The 17,367-nt window shown below is 49.0% G+C and overlaps 1 protein-coding gene across 1 annotated transcript in view; it reads left to right on the top strand.

Moving 5' to 3' along the window:
* Positions 1-4,167: 4,167 nt before the first annotated feature.
* TXNDC12 (thioredoxin domain containing 12) overlaps positions 4,168-17,367 on the top strand; it is a 29,593-nt gene continuing 16,393 nt past the window's right edge. The window contains exons 1-4 of the mRNA XM_075321060.1: positions 4,168-4,327; positions 7,145-7,205; positions 7,839-7,891; positions 13,283-13,356. Coding sequence (XP_075177175.1) covers positions 4,228-4,327; positions 7,145-7,205; positions 7,839-7,891; positions 13,283-13,356 — 288 coding nt within the window. The 5' untranslated portion in view covers positions 4,168-4,227. The remainder of the gene's footprint in view (positions 4,328-7,144; positions 7,206-7,838; positions 7,892-13,282; positions 13,357-17,367) is intronic.

Below are 17,367 nucleotides of genomic sequence, written 5' to 3'. Positions count from 1 at the left end.
TGTTTCATATTCTAGTGGTTAATAAATAGCAAACATTTCTAAAAAAAAATAAATAAAAAAAATGTGGTTTCCGTCGCCAGTTTCGGAGACCTGAGATTTTTTTATAGGCAGCATTTTGGAGCACATACGATATTTTGTCGCTGTTTATTGACTTGTCAGGGGACGTGCGGCATCCGGGGAAAAAAAATCACAATTGTGTTGTTCTGGTATTTTTCTTACTAGATGGGTTACATAACAGTATATTTCACTAGATCGGATTTTTTGACAAATATGTTTAGTTTTTCTTTTTTTAATGTATTTTTAACTTAGACTAAGGGGCGTTAATTTTTATGTATTTTTATTTTTTAACCATTTTTTGTACTATTTTTTTTCTATCAGTATCCATAGTGGTTTATAAGCCTTGGTTCCACTTGTGATTAACATAGACGTGAGCAATCCAATAAAACATCGGATAGCACTCGCACCAGTGATAGGCATCTGTCACATGTTCGTGCATTTAATGAACATGTGTGACAATCCATGGGGCAGATCAGTAGGTTTATCCATGTGTCCCTTTGTATATTCTCCATGTGCTTTCCCTGTGCTATCTGTGTGACATCTGGATAGCACACGGACAGCATGAGCTGGTATATTTACCTATCACCGATGCTGCTGTTATTTCCGGGTCCGCGGTGAGTGCAGTGAATATTCATGAGCATAATGAGTGGGACCCGGAAGCAAGTGACAGCAGCGCCAAAGACAGGTAGGTATAAAAATTATTTTTTTTAAGGGACAGGTGTATTCTCTAGTACATATCTAGCACATGGATCATATCAGTGTGTGGTCCGTGTGACATCCGTGATGCCAGCAGAAAATGGACATGTCACCGTGTGGCACACACAAACATGTGTGTGTTCCACACAGACACACGTCCGTGTGAAAACAGGGATGTGCGACCAAGCCCATTGATTTTATTAGGTCTACGTATGTCCTGTGTCCATGTCTCCGGTATGTGTGGAAATAGACACAACACATACCAGAAACACAGAAGTGTGAAGGAGGCCTTAGGCCTTTTTCACACATACATGTAAAACACACTTCTTGCACGGTTCGTGGTGTAGGTGCGTATGTATGTGTGTGTCTGCTCAGTGTGTGCTGTCAGTGTGCTATCCCGTGTGACATCCACATAGCACATGGACAGCATGAACGTCTATACTTACCTCTCCGTGATGCTGCTGTGTCCAGTGCTGCTGCTGCTTCCGACCCGAGGTGCAGTGAATATGCAATGAGCATAATGAGCAGGGGTCGGAAGCAGGTGACAGCAGCGGCAGAGACAGCAGCGCTGGAGAAGGTGAGTATAGAAAAGCATTTTATTTCACAAAAACGTGGTTTTCTCCGGTACATGTCACACTGATGTCACACGGAGCACATCAATGTGCAGTCCGTGAGGTCCGTGTGACACCCATGGTGCCAGAGAAAAATGGACATGTCTACATGTGAAGCACACGGACACACGTATGCTCCACACGGACACACAGTCTATGTGAAAACACGCAGTGTGCACAAACCCATTGATTTTAATGGGTCTACGTGTGTCCGTGTCTCCGATACGTGTGAAATCGGACATCACACGTACCAGAGACACAGATGTCTGAAAGAGGCCTTAAACAGTGAAGCAGTGTTCATCTACATTTTTTTTTTCTCATGCCTAATCGGCATGAGAAAAAAATTGCAGCATGCTACGTTTGGCAGTGGCTCACACGCACCTATAGAATTCTATGGGAGCATGTGAAACATCGGACTGCACTCAGATGTCATCCAAGTGCAGTATCATATACAGGCAATGCAGAAATTACTCTCTCCCTTTTCTCCACAGCTGTGATCCAATTGCAGGATCATGACCTGCAGCTCATCCTGGCAGTAGAGCCTGAGCTGAGCGCTATTAGCATATCACATCCAATTCTCTCACATCAGAAGCGATACGCTAGTGGAACCGAGGCCTAATGGTGCAGACAGAGTCACCGCGTGATCTGTCATGCACCATTTTCTAGCATATACACCTACTGTAGGCAGACACCCGAAAATGGTGCACGATAGAGCACACGGTGACTCTGTCAGCACCTTTATAGTCAATGACCCCATTGGCGCATCTGTCCAAATCCCGTTTTGGTGGAAATCCTGGCGTAAACCCTAAAACAGGACCACTGAACTTGGGGACAAAAAACAGTGTGAGAGCGCTCTTAGGCCCCCTCCACACAGCCGTGTCTCCAATACTTGTGACGTCCGTTTCACATGTACCAGAGTCACGGGCACATGTAGACCCATTAAAATCAATGGGTTTGCGCACACGTGCGTGTTTCCATGGAGCATATGTGTGTCTGTGTGCTCCACACGGTGACATGTCCATTTTTTTCCGGCAGCACGGGTGTGACACGGACCGTACATTGATGTGATCAGTGTGACATCAGTGTGACACGTACTCGAGAAAAGCACGTGTCTGTGAAATAAAATGCTTTTCTATACTCACCTGTCTCCAGCGCTGCTGTCTCTGCCACTGCTGTCACTTGCGTCCAACCCCTGCTCATTATGCTTATTGCATATTCACTGCACCACAGACCGGAAGCAGCAGCAGCGCCGGACACCACAGCACCATGGACAGGTAAGTATAGAAGTTCATGCGTCCGTGTGCTATGCGGATGTCACCCTGACAGCACACGGTGAACAAACACACTGACACACAGACGCACCTACACCACAGACCGTGCAGGAGAAGGTGAGTAAAGTTTTTTTTTTCTCAGACACGTGTGTTTTCACCGGCGTGTCACACGGAACACATCCGTGTGGTCCGTTTGCGTTCCAAGCGACACCCGTGATGCCGGAGAAAAACAGACATGTTGACGTGTGGAGCACACGGACACACGTATGCTCCACACTGTCCATGGGAGAACACGCGCGTGAGCGCAGACCCATTGATTTTAATGGGTCTACGCGTGCCCGTGTCTCCGGTACGTGAGAAAAAGGACCAAACACGTCCTGGAGACAAGGACATGTGAAAGAGGCCTTTAGAATAGACCAAGCAGCAATAAGCAAAAACTTCTGCAAACGACAGTTTTTTGTCCATATTTTAAAAAACTGATATCAGCAGGATCCGTTTTTTTATTAATATTGGAGTCTATGTAGAACGGATCTGTTACCGGATCGCTATTTAGCTTCCACTTGAAACTGATCTAGTAAGAAAAAAACGGATTCACTACAAATGAAATAAAAACGGATGAATAAATAGAAATCAGTTAACGGATCCGTTCTCCATAGACTCCAATGTTAAAAAAAAGGATCCAGCAGAAATTAGGCTAAGTTCACACTTCCGTTGTTTTAAATCCATCAGGTCCGCCATTGCGACTGAGCGACGGATCCGTCGTTTTTTAGATGTCAACTGACGCAACGGATGTGTTAAAACTGATCCGTCGCGTCCGTTTTTTATGGATCCGTCGTGATCCGTTTGTGTTTGGGACAGCCCAATGGGTGTGCCAAACATGCTGGGCATGCTCAGTAGAGCATCACGGAATCCAGTACCATAGACAAACATTACACGCTTGACGGATTGCGACGGAATCCTGCGCAGTGCGTTAATTTTGACGACCCAAAAAACGTTATATTCTGCGGTTTCCGCCCGGCAGTCAGTCCAAAAACGACTGATACGCCACACAGCGGATGCACCGCAAGGTCATCAGTCGCAATCCGCCACTCATTCACGTCTATGGGAAACAACGGAATCCGGAAAACGGATTGCGTTGTTTATCAGAGCGGTGGATTGTGACTGATACAAAATAACGGAAATGTGAACCTATTTAAAAATGGACAAAAGAGTTGTTTGCAGAAGGTTTTTGCCAGCAGCTCTCTGCAGGATCCGATCTACGGATGATTACAAGACATGTGAGCTCAGGTGGGTAACATTTATTTTTTTTCTGTTGCCGCCATGTTTCATATAGCAGCAGAGGGGCCCACTGCTAATAATGAGGTCTGTATAGACGGAGCCCATAGAAATGCAACGGGTCCTCCTAATGAAAGCACGGGGACTGAGCGGCGCGGGCAGCCGGTGTGATAACACGGTGTCGCCGTGCACGGATGGAGTCTGCACAGAGCCCCCCCGCACAGCGCCGGTCACTGCAGAGCCGCCTCCATCCGGCTCACATCACTTCCCCCGGACGCCGCTCCTGCCCGTGCAGTCTGTGCTGCTCTCCCGCTGTCATGCTGCCTTGTAACAGCCGCTGTTCGGTGCTGTGTGCCGGTGTCCTGCTCCTGGCTCTAGGGACAGCGCTGGTATCTGCTGGTGAAGGACTTGGGCGAGGTAAAGTCACTGGTGGACTCACGTGCTGCAATCTCTGGGGGGCGCTATGGTGATCAGCGCAGGCTCTGGGGGGCTATGGTGCACGGCGCAGGTCTTGAGGGGGCACTATGGTTCGCGGCGCAGGTCTTGAGGGTGCGCTATGGTTCGTGGCGCAAGTCTTGAGGGTGCGCTATGGTTCGCGGCGCAGGTCTTGAGGGTGCGCTATGGTTCGTGGCGCAGGTCTTGAGGGGGCGCTATGGTTCGTGGCGCAGGTCTTGAGGGGGCGCTATGGTTCGTGGCGCAGGTCTTGAGGGTGCGCTATGGTTCGTGGCGCAGGTCTTGAGGGGGCGCTATGGTTCGCGGCGCAGGTCTTGAGGGTGCGCTATGGTTCGTGGCGCAAGTCTTGAGGGGGTGCTGTGGTTCGCGGCGCCCTTCTCTGGGGGGCGCTCTGGTTTGCTGCACAGGCACTAGTGGGCGCTATTGTGCACGCCGCAGACTCTGGTGCTCGATGCAGGCCTTGGGGTTGCCATGTTGCACGGCCTCTGGGGGCGCCATGTTGCTCTGTGCAGGCTCTGGGGGGGTGACATGATGAGTGGCGCACACTTCGGTACGTGCTATGGAGCGCGGCGCAGACCATGGTGGGTGCTATGGTGCGCGGCGCAGGCCATGGTGGGTGCTATGGTGCGCTGCGCAGGCCATGGTGGGTGCTATGGTGCGCTGCGCAGGCCATGGTGGGTGCTATGGTGCGCTGCGCAGGCCATGGTGGGTGCTATGGTGCGCTGCGCAGGCCATGGTGGGTGCTATGGTGCGCTGCGCAGGCCATGGTGGGCGCTATGGTGTGCGCGGCGCAGGCCATGGTGGGCGCTATGGAGCGCGGCGCAGGCCATGGTGGGCGCTATGGAGCGCGGCGCAGGCCATGGTGGGCGCTATGGAGCGCGGCGCAGGCCATGGTGGGCGCTATGGAGCGCGGCGCAGGCCATGGTGGGCGCTATGGAGCGCGGCGCAGGCCATGGTGGGTGCTATGGAGCGCGGCGCAGGCCATGGTGGGTGCTATGGTGCGTAGCGCAGGCCATGGTGGGCATTATGGTGCAGGGCGCTATGGCGAACCAGGGTACTGACCAGTGGTGACTTTATCCCTGACTTGGTGCCCACACACGTGGAGGCAGAGCGGCTGACGTTGTATCTTGGATATTTTATTATTATTATTATTATTATTATTATTTATTATTATAGCGCCATTTATTCCATGGCGCTTTACAAGTGAAAGAGGGTATACGTACAACAATCATTAACAGTACATAACAGACTGGTATAGGAGGAGAGAGGACCCTGCCCGCGAGGGCTCACAGTCTACAGGGGATGGGTGATGGTACAATAGGTGAGGACAGAGCTGGTTGCGCAGTGGTCTACTGGACTGAGGGCTATTGTAGGTTGTAGGCTTGTTGGAAGAGGTGGGTCTTGAGGTTCCTGTTGAAGCTTTCCACGGTAGGGGAGAGTCTGATGTGCTGGATATAATAATAATAATTAATAAAGTTTTATTTCTATAGCGCCAACATATTCCGCAGCGCTTTACAATTCAGAGGGGACACGTACAGACAATTTGAGACAATACAAAAAAAAAAAAAATCGGTGTGGGCCACTGGGGGGATTTCCAGTTGTCCCGGGGGCTGACTGTGTCTTGGTCATCCTGGGTGTCACCCATGAGGCTGCCGTGGGTCATAGTGTGCCGTATGAGGCTGTCCAGGCTTTGGCATGGGGTGACGGCTGAGTATGGCTGGTGTTGCACAGTTTGTGGCGCTGCAGCAGACCATGTATCCTAGTTTGGAATCTTGCCATCCAGGATACGGACTAGACTACACCTAGGGAAAGTCTCTGCCATTGTGAGCAGGTGTCCTGTGCTAGAATTGGACAATTTAAGGATTCTTTGCTGCTCAGAAATGGTTTAGGTGCCAGAGCGGGTTTTTTTTTTTTTTTTCTGCCAAGACATGCAGAATCTTCTGCAACCAAATACTCAGCGAGTGCACATAGCCAAAATGCTGCTGAATCAATTGACAGGAGCATCAAGTTTTTCCAGATTAAACTGTTCTGATCGGAACTCGGTTTGATCAAAGCAGTTAGAAGAGGGCGTCAGCTGTATAACACAGCCGACATCAGTGCTGGACAGAGCATGTTACCTTCATATACAAGTCCACTGTATGTCGCCAGTTGAAATCTGGCCCTAAGTGTTCCCCGGGACAAGTTTGCTGGGTGCTGACTATGGCCCTGGTTGACAGGGCTGTAGCACTCAACAATAGTGATCAGCGAATACGAAATATTGAGGTTCGGATTATTAGCACAGAATATCTAGGACTATTCCAGTATTCGTCATGAATAACAAACCTAATGCAAGTCAATGGGGAACCCAAACTGTTTTTGGGAAATCTTCAAGAAAAATGCTCAAGTTCCCCGTTGACTTGCATTAGAATAGTGGAATAGTGCTAGGTATTCAGTATGAATAATCCGAATATTTGTTCTTCACTACTCAACGAGTGTCTGTAGAAATACAGGGTGGTCCAAAAGTAGGTGGACAGTATGTGTAACAGGGTTTTCAGACATGGTGTGAAGTGAAACTGACTCAGTTGCCCTTAGCAACCAATCAGATTCCACCTTTCATTCTTTACAGACTCTTTGGAAAATGAAACGGGGAATCTGATTGGTTGCTAAGGGCAACTGAGTCAGTTTCCCTTTACACCATGTTTGATAACCCTATTACACATACTGTCCACCTAGTTTTGGACCACCCTGTATATGAGGATAAACCAAGATTCGCTGATTAGCATCTTATTTTTGTGTTTTTAGGTTTTGGAGACCACATCCACTGGAGAACTCTGGAAGATGGGAGGCAGGAGGCCGCCAGCAGGTAACGGCCATGTTGGTTTGTAGCAGAAATGTCCTTACATTATTATTATTTTATGTGTTGCAGATTTGGTATGGATTTTTCTGAGTTCCTCTATTGCAAAATCTGTTCCTTGTCCATGTGCAGATTTTCTTTGTCAGGTCTCGTTTCCACATTCTGCATTTCTTCTGCACCAAGATACGGAGTAGAAATCTGTTCTGATTATTGTGTTCTTGCAGCGTCTTCCACTTGTTTTGTATGCACTGTGTTGAATAGAATATTATATCGCACCTGCTCAGGTGGTGCGCTGTTATACAGCACTCTTTCTGCATGGAAATTCTGCACTTTAGGGCTTGCTCACATCTGAGTATAAAAAAAAATGTTCCCATTTTCATCCAGAAAAGTTGGATGAGTGAAATCTGTTTGGTATGCCACTTGTAATGCGAGTGTGCGTTTTTTAACCTTCTTGCACCCATTAATTTGCATTGGCGAGTCTTGGTCGTTTTATGTATCCATGCGCTGCATGTTGCCTATTTAATTTTTTCTATTATCTTTTTATTTAATATAGGATGGCACTTGGCATATTTGAGTATATATGAGTTGTATGCACCATTTTGTATGACACACATCAGCTAATCTTTTTCTTCATTCTTGCAGTGGGTTACCGATAATGCTTTTGATCCATAAAACCTGGTGTGGTGCGTGCAAAGGTAATCAACTCCGACTTGGGCAATTAAAAGGAAAACAGAGGGCCCACTCACCACCATTCCTTGTGTATGTGCTCCAACATTATGGAAAGCATCGCAGGCACCAATCATAGCCTCTGCTGTAAAAGAGGAAAAGATATAATCCGGCAAAGAAACTTCACTTCTACTTCCCAACATTTAAAAAAAAATTAGATGGCCGGATAGGGATGGCCGGGTGGCGAGGGATGGCCGGGTGGCGAGGGATGGCCGGGTGGCGAGGGATGGCCGGGTGGCGAGGGATGGCCGGGTGGCGAGGGATGGCCGGGTGGCGAGGGATGGCCGGGTGGCGAGGGATGGCCGGGTGGCGAGGGATGGCCGGGTGGCGAGGGATGGCCAGATGGATGGATGGGTGGCGAGGGATGGCCAGATGGATGGATGGGTGGCGAGGGATGGCCAGATGGATGGATGGGTGGCGAGGGATGGCCAGATGGATGGATGGATGGATGGATGGCCAGATGGATGGATGGGTGGCGAGGGATGGCCAGATGGATGGATGGGTGGCGAGGGATGGCCAGATGGATGGATGGGTGGCGAGGGATGGCCAGATGGATGGATGGGTGGCGAGGGATGGCCAGATGGATGGATGGGTGGCGAGGGATGGCCAGATGGATGGATGGGTGGCGAGGGATGGCCAGATGGATGGATGGGTGGCGAGGGATGGCCAGATGGATGGATGGGTGGCGAGGGATGGCCAGATGGATGGATGGGTGGCGAGGGATGGCCAGATGGATGGATGGGTGGCGAGGGATGGCCAGATGGATGGATGGGTGGCGAGGGATAGATAGATAGATGGATGGATGGGTGCAGAGGGATAGATAGATAGATGGATGGATGGGTGGAGAGGGATAGATAGATAGATGGATGGATGGGTGGAGAGGGATGGCAAGATGGATGGATGGATGGGTGGAGAGGGATGGCCAGATGGATGGATGGGTGAAGAGGGATAGATGGATGGATGGGTGGAGAGGGATAGATAGATGGATGGATGGATGGGTGGAGAGGGATAGATAGATAGATGGATGGGTGGAGAGGGATAGATAGATGGATGGATGGGTGGAGAGGGATGGCCAGATGGATGGATGGGTGAAGAGGGATAGATAGATGCATGGATGGGTGGAGAGGGATAGATAGATGGATGGATGGGTGAAGAGGGATAGATAGATAGATGGATGGATGGGTGGAGAGGGATAGATAGATGGATGGATGGGTGGAGAGGGATAGATAGATAGATGGATGGATGGGTGGAGAGGGATAGATAGATAGATGGATGGATGGGTGGAGAGGGATAGATAGATAGATGGATGGATGGGTGGAGAGGGATAGATAGATAGATGGATGGATGGGTGGAGAGGGATAGATAGATAGATGGATGGATGGGTGGAGAGGGATAGATAGATAGATGGATGGATGGGTGGAGAGGGATAGATAGATAGATGGATGGATGGGTGGAGAGGGATAGATAGATAGATGGATGGATGGGTGGAGAGGGATAGATAGATAGATGGATGGATGGGTGGAGAGGGATAGATAGATAGATGGATGGATGGGTGGAGAGGGATAGATAGATGGATGGATGGGTGGAGAGGGATAGATGGATGGATGGGTGGAGAGGGATGGCCAGATGGATGGATGGGTGGAGAGGGATGGCCAGATGGATGGATGGGTGGCGAGGGATAGATAGATGGATGGATGGGTGGCGAGGGATAGATAGATGGATGGATGGATGGGTGGAGAGGGATGGCCAGATGGATGGATGGGTGAAGAGGGATAGATAGATGGATGGATGGGTGGAGAGGGATAGATAGATAGATGGATGGATGGGTGGAGAGGGATAGATAGATGGATGGATGGATGGGTGGAGAGGGATAGATAGATAGATGGATGGATGGGTGGAGAGGGATAGATAGATAGATGGATGGATGGGTGGAGAGGGATAGATAGATAGATGGATGGATGGGTGGAGAGTGATAGATAGATAGATGGATGGATGGGTGGAGAGAGATAGATAGATAGATGGATGGATGGGTGGAGAGAGATAGATGGATGGATGGATGGGTGGAGAGGGATAGATAGATGGATGGATGGGTGAAGAGGGATAGATGGATGGATGGGTGAAGAGGGATAGATGGATGGATGGGTGGAGAGGGATAGATGGATGGATGGGTGGAGAGGGATAGATGGATGGGTGGAGAGGGATAGATAGATGGATGGATGGGTGGAGAGGGATAGATAGATAGATAGATAGATGGATGGATGGGTGGAGAGGGATAGATGGATGGATGGGTGGAGAGGGATAGATGGATGGATGGGTGGAGAGGGATAGATGGATGGATGGGTGGAGAGGGATAGATGGATGGATGGATGGATGGGTGGAGAGGGATAGATAGATGGATGGATGGGTGGAGAGGGATAGATAGATAGATAGATAGATGGATGGATGGGTGGAGAGGGATAGATGGATGGATGGGTGGAGAGGGATAGATGGATGGATGGATGGATGGGTGGAGAGGGATAGATAGATAGATGGATGGATGGGTGGAGAGGGATGGCCAGATGGATGGATGGGTGGCGAGGGATAGATAGATGGATGGATGGGTGGAGAGGGATAGATAGATGGATGGATGGGTGGAGAGGGATAGATAGATGGATGGATGGGTGGAGAGGGATAGATAGATAGATAGATGGATGGATGGGTGGAGAGGGATAGATAGATGGATGGGTGGAGAGGGATAGATAGATGGATGGATGGGTGGAGAGGGATAGATAGATAGATGGATGGGTGGAGAGGGATAGATAGATGGATGGATGGGTGGAGAGGGATGGCCAGATGGATGGATGGGTGAAGAGGGATAGATAGATGCATGGATGGGTGGAGAGGGATAGATAGATGGATGGATGGGTGAAGAGGGATAGATGGATGGATGGGTGAAGAGGGATAGATGGATGGATGGGTGGAGAGGGATAGATGGATGGATGGGTGGAGAGGGATAGATAGATGGATGGATGGGTGGAGAGGGATAGATAGATGGATGGATGGGTGGAGAGGGATAGATAGATGGATGGATGGGTGGAGAGGGATAGATAGATGGATGGATGGGTGGAGAGGGATAGATAGATGGATGGATGGGTGGAGAGGGATAGATAGATGGATGGATGGGTGGAGAGGGATAGATGGATGGATGGATGGGTGGAGAGGGATAGATAGATGGATGGATGGGTGGAGAGGGATAGATAGATGGATGGATGGGTGGAGAGGGATAGATAGATGGATGGATGGGTGGAGAGGGATAGATAGATGGATGGATGGGTGGAGAGGGATAGATAGATGGATGGATGGGTGGAGAGGGATAGATAGATGGATGGATGGGTGGAGAGGGATAGATAGATGGATGGATGGGTGGAGAGGGATAGATAGATGGATGGATGGGTGGAGAGGGATAGATAGATGGATGGATGGGTGGAGAGGGATAGATAGATGGATGGATGGGTGGAGAGGGATAGATGGATGGATGGATGGGTGGAGAGGGATAGATGGATGGATGGATGGGTGGAGAGGGATAGATGGATGGATGGATGGGTGGAGAGGGATAGATGGATGGATGGGTGGAGAGGGATAGATAGATGGATGGGTTTCACTCGCAGCGGTGAGACATCATAGGTATCACCGTCTCTTATAAAACGCAGCAGTTTATTTATTAGACTCAACATAAACTGCTAAGCAAAATGTAACAAAGCCTCTCCTGGCTTAAAGGAAAATATAACATACACATACCGTGGGCTTCCAGTCCAATTAAATGTCCATAGTGGATTCTCCACACTTTGGCTCCAGCCAGCGAACACAAGTCACTGTGGTTGCTTCCTGCAGCCTCCAGCCCTCTCCAGCCAGGCTGCAGTATTTTCCCCAGTCCTCACCTGGACTGATTTCCAGGAGTCTCTCTTCAGTCTTCACACAGACTGAGATCTCCAGCACACATCCTCCATGTGCAGCACTCTCAGGTTTCTCTCCAGCACACATCCTCCATGTGCAGCACTCTCAGGTTTCTCTCCAGCACACATCCTCCATGTGCAGCACTCTCTCAGGCTTCTCCCTGTTTCTAAAACTAACAGTCTCTTAAACCCAACCGGATACACCCACAGGTGGAGGTATGTGATTCTCCAGCTCTGTCCATCGCACTGGTCACAGTTTAAAGGGAACCTAACCCTTAATTACAACCCAAGTTCTGTGGAACTACAGGTCCCACAGTCACACCTTCAGTTCAATATCACAGAGGGATCCTTCTCCACTGCGACCATCCACAACATTGGTGGTCGCTACCTCACAATACACACACACACACACACACACACACACACACACACACACACACACACACACACACACACACACACACACACAGCATATACTATATAATATATGTATATCTTATATATGTATATTTCACAATAGAAGGAAAAACACTGCTGACCCTTGTGTTGCAGCTTTCAGCCCTAGGGTCTGTGCACACATTAAGTATTTAGTGCAGAAACTTTGGTGCTATTTCTGCATCTCCTGGCAGGAAAAGTGATGCTTAAAATAGGTGAGTTTTGGTGCAGATTTTTCCCATTCATTGCTATGAGTGAAATCTGTTGCAAAAACATTGAAAAACTTGACATGCTAGAAATTTAACGCTGCTGCAAATCTGTACAGAGAACATAAGCAACATGTGCATGAGACTTCAGGATTCTCAATCACTTTGCTGACATCTGTAAAGAATATAATGCAACCAAACCGCAACCTGTGCACAGGCCCTTAGTCCTAATACAGACTGTTAACTGTCCTGCCATATTTTAAACTACATCGGCCAATCACATACTGACTAGTGGTCCAATTAAGCCTAAGACAGTAATGCTAGTCACATTGATTGCTGGTGGCCCACTGTTAGGTATGTGCAGTATTTTACCTAAGCTTCTATATAATAATAATAATAATTAATAATAATAAAAGTTTCTTGAAAATACTTTTATGCCCAAAAATGACAAACATATTCTATAGGTAGTTTCTTACATGAATAATGTGATTGTACCCTGTTCTAACCATGTTGCATAAAATGTACTGTGCCAGCTCTGCTTATGTAGGGGCATTGGGTCCCCACTTCTGCACCATGGCCTACCCGGGGGTCCACCTGTTCCTTTTGGGACGGTCGAATCTGCTCACTTGCTATAGGCATGGGCTCGCCAATCCAAAACCTCTTTAAGAAATTGCAGTACAGATGCTGTTCATCCTGGACTACATGGATCACAGTGTATATTACTGTGTAATCATCTATGTGATACTGAAGACTTCATCTTCACATTTTTATTGTATTTCTCGTGCAGCGCTGAAACCAAAGTTTGCAGAGTGCAAGGAGATCTCCGAACTTTCTCATAATTTCATCATGGTGAATGTGGAGGTGAGTGCATCAATGTGTTATGTGAATGTCCAGTCAATTAAATGCTCACATCAAATAATATCTGGTCAGGGAACCATTTAAAGAAAATCTATTGCCAGATCAAAAGTGACCAATTTTTTTTTTTCTTATTTTATTCCTGCTGCACAATTGAGTTATTATTATTATTATTATTATTATTATTATTATTATTATTATTATTAGTTCAGAAAAATATTGTTCTAAAATTTATTCTGAATATTATTACATTTTTTTATTCTAAAATTATTTATTATTTCATAACAAAATACATTGTTGTTCTAAAATATTATTAATATATAAAAAATGCATTTTTATTCTATAATCATCTTTTTATAATGAAAACAATATATTCTATTTTTGTATTTTTTTTATGATTTTTTATTAATAATAGAAGAGAAGATCATGATAAAACAATATAATATATTTTTATTGTTATAAAAAGATAGTAATATCATTATTCTTAAGTTTTGTTTTTTTTTATCTTCCTATCTTTTTATGATAATACAAGAGGGGTCTGCAGCACAGAGGAGAAGCAGGGTGCTTCTGCATATGCAGTTTTAGCAGTGTAAAGGCTGCTTTACACACAGCGACATCGCTAGCGATGTCGCTGCCAATTGCACTCGCCCCCGTCGTTTGTGCGTCACGGGCAAATCGCTGCCCGTGGCGCACAATATCGTTGGGCGGCGAACAACCTCTTTGTTAAGGGGGAGGTTCATGTGCTGTCATAGCGACGTCACACAGTGGCCAACCAATAGAAGCGGAGGGGCGGAGACCAGCTACATTAACGACACGCCCGCCTCATTGCCAGAGGATGCAGGTAAGCTGTTGTTCGTCGTTCCCGGGGTGTCACATGTAGTGATGTGTGCTGCCTCAGGAACGACAACCTATGTCCACAACGACCAACGAGATTTTGAAAATGAACAACGTATCAACGATTAGGTGAGTATTTTTGATCGTTAGCGGTCGCTCGTAGGTGTCACACGCAACGGCATCGCTAACGAGGCCGAATGTGCGTCACGAATTCCGTGACCTCGACGACATATCGTTAGCGATGTCGTTGTGTGTAAATGGGCCTTAAGAATAGAATGTGGAAGTGGATGCAGAGGATATAATATATATAATATATTAAAAAAAAACAAACTCAAAGGTACCTGAAAGTGACTTTCTGTTGGGATTATTCTGTATGTTCAAGGGGTTGTTCCCTGTAAATTAAACTTTCTTTTTCGCTCCTAATTGGGAGACCCAGACAGTGGGTGTATAGCTACTGCCCTCTGGAGGCCGCACAAAGAACTACACTTAAAAGTGTAAGGCCCCTCCCCTTCTGGCTATACACCCTCCCGTAGGAGTACAGATTCCTCAGTTTTAGCTTTGTGCGCAAGGAGGTCAGACACGCACGCATAGCTCCATTGTTTTTAGTCAGCAGCAGCTGCTGACTATGTCGGATGGAAGAAAAGAGGGCCCATACAGGGCTCCCAGCATGCTCCCTTCTCACCCCACTGTATGTCGGAGGTGTTTGTAAGGTTGAGGTACCCATTGCGGGTACGGCGGCAGGAGCCCACATGCTGATTCCTTCCCCATCCCTTTTTACAGGGCTCTGGGTGAAGTGGGATTTACTGGTCTCCAGGCACTGAGACCGTGCTCCATCTACAGCCCCTGGAGAAGATGCTGGATGGAGCGGAGTACATCAGGGACATGGCCCTGCTTCCTCAAGGTACTCTGTGTCCCCGTGCAGGCGCTCACACCGCAGCATGCTGGGTGTTGTAGTGCGCCGGGGGACAGCAGCGCTACGGCGCTTGTGCCATGGCCTCATTCAGCTTCGCTGAAGCAGGCACACTTATAGGAATCGGTCGCGCCGGCCGCTGGGACTGCAGCGCGGCTGGCACTTGTGGTGCGCCGGGGACTTCAGCGCGGCCCGCGCTTTTACGGCGGCCGCGCTGATAACTCGAGTCCCCGGCTTTTGCGGCCTGCTTCCGTTCGTTCCCGCCCCCGGACCTGCCAGTCAGGAGAGGGGCGGGACGCTGGCCACATCTAGGAATCGGTCACGCCGGCCGCTGGGACTGCGGCGCGGCTGGCACTTGTGGTGCGCCGGGGACTTCAGCGCGGCCCGCGCTTTTACGGCGGCCGCGCTGATAACTCGAGTCCCCGGCTTTTGCGGCCTGCTTCCGTCCGTTCCCGCCCCCAGACCTGCCAGTCAGGAGAGGGGCGGGACGCTGGCCAGTGCATCAGCGCCGAGGGCTGGAGTCGTTTTTACATACTCCAGCCCTCACAATAGGCACAGAGGGGACACTGTTTCCCGCACTTTTGTTTGGGAACTCCCACGGACCGCCCCTCTCCACAGACGCCGGCAGCCATTCCTGCTGACACGCTGCGCTGCAGAGGGGAGCCGGGGAGACCCAGACAAGGAATTCTGCAGCCTCTTACCCGCTATTCAGCGGGCGGTAAGCAGCCCTCAGGGCTCACCCCCTCTTGTGCCAGTAGTATTCTTAGTATTTTGTTTCTACAAATACTTTGTATTGCATAGCGCTGGTCGCCCTTTGGCTATAGACTCTCTCACATTGCAGAGAGCCAGCAGCATGTCGCCCGTAAAACGCAAGGGTGCCAAGGCGCAGACATTATATGCTTCCTGCACCGCATGTGGGACTTTTCTACCGGCAGGCTCCACGGACCCCCATTGTGTGCAGTGCTCGGCCCCTGCGGCGCTTGCACAGTCGGGACCTCTGCTGGACGTGACCCAGGGTGTACCACCTGTGAATGCTGTCCAGGTGACAGGAACTGAGTTTGCAGCTTTTGCTGACAGAATGTCTCTCACTATGTCACAAATTCTTGACACATTGCGAGCTAGGCCTGTGCTTCAGGCCACGGACACTGTGCAATCATTGCCCCCTGGTCCCCCTCAGCTCCAAGCTCCGGGACGGGCATATACACCTCAGGGTGAAGACTCTGACTCGGACGATGGCCCCGGGCAGCCTAAGCGGGCTCGCTATGACGGGCCTTCACATTCATCTCAATGGTCAGGATCCCAGCGAGATGAATCTATGGGTGATGAGGCGGACGTAACTGATCAGGATTCTGATCCTGGGACCGCTCTCAATCTAGATACACCAGATGGTGACGCCATAGTTAATGATCTTATATTTAACATCAATAAGATGTTAAATATTTCCCCACCAGCTCCTCTTGTGGAGGAGTCAGCTTCGCAGCACGAGAGAATCCATTTCAGATACCCTAAGCGTACTTTAAGCACTTTTCTGGACCACGCTGACTTTAGAGACGCAATCCAGAAACCCCACGCTTATCCTGAAAGGCGTTTTCCTAAACGGCTTAAAGATACACGCTATCCTTTTCCCCCTGAGGTGGTCAAGGGTTGGACCCAGTGTCCAAAAGTGGATCCTCCAATTTCCAGGCTTGCAGCTAGATCCTTGGTTGCAGTTGAAGATGGAGCGGCACTTAAAGATGCCACTGACAGGCAGATGGAGCTCTGGCTGAAATCCATCTATGAAGCGATTGGAGCGTCATTAGCGCCTTCTTTTGCAGCCGTATGGGCACTCCAAGCTATCTCAGCCGGGCTGGCGCGGGTTGACTCCGTCACACGTGCATTTGCCCCGCAGGTAGCACCATTGACCTCGCAAATGGCGGCATTCGCGTCGTACGCGATTAATGCTGTTCTTGACGCTACAAGCCGCACGGCAGTGGCGTCAGCCAACTCCGTTGTTTTGCGTAGGGCCCTGTGGTTGAGACATTGGAAAGCAGATTCTCATTCCAAGAAGTGCTTAACCAATTTGCCTTTTTCTCGTGACCGATTGTTTGGAGAGCGTTTGGATGAAATCATCAAACACTCCAAGGGTAAGGACTCATCCTTACCGCAACACAGACAAAACAGACCCCAACAGAGGAAGGGTCAGTCTGGTTATCGGTCCTTTCGAGGACCGGGCAGGTCCCAATTCGCCTCGTCAAAAAAGACTCAAAAAGACCAGAGACGCTCAGATTCTTGGA

Source organism: Anomaloglossus baeobatrachus, chromosome 8, assembly GCF_048569485.1.
Source record: "Anomaloglossus baeobatrachus isolate aAnoBae1 chromosome 8, aAnoBae1.hap1, whole genome shotgun sequence".
In the NCBI taxonomy this organism is placed as follows: domain Eukaryota; kingdom Metazoa; phylum Chordata; class Amphibia; order Anura; family Aromobatidae; genus Anomaloglossus; species Anomaloglossus baeobatrachus.
This window is presented reverse-complemented; position numbering and strand designations above follow the sequence as displayed.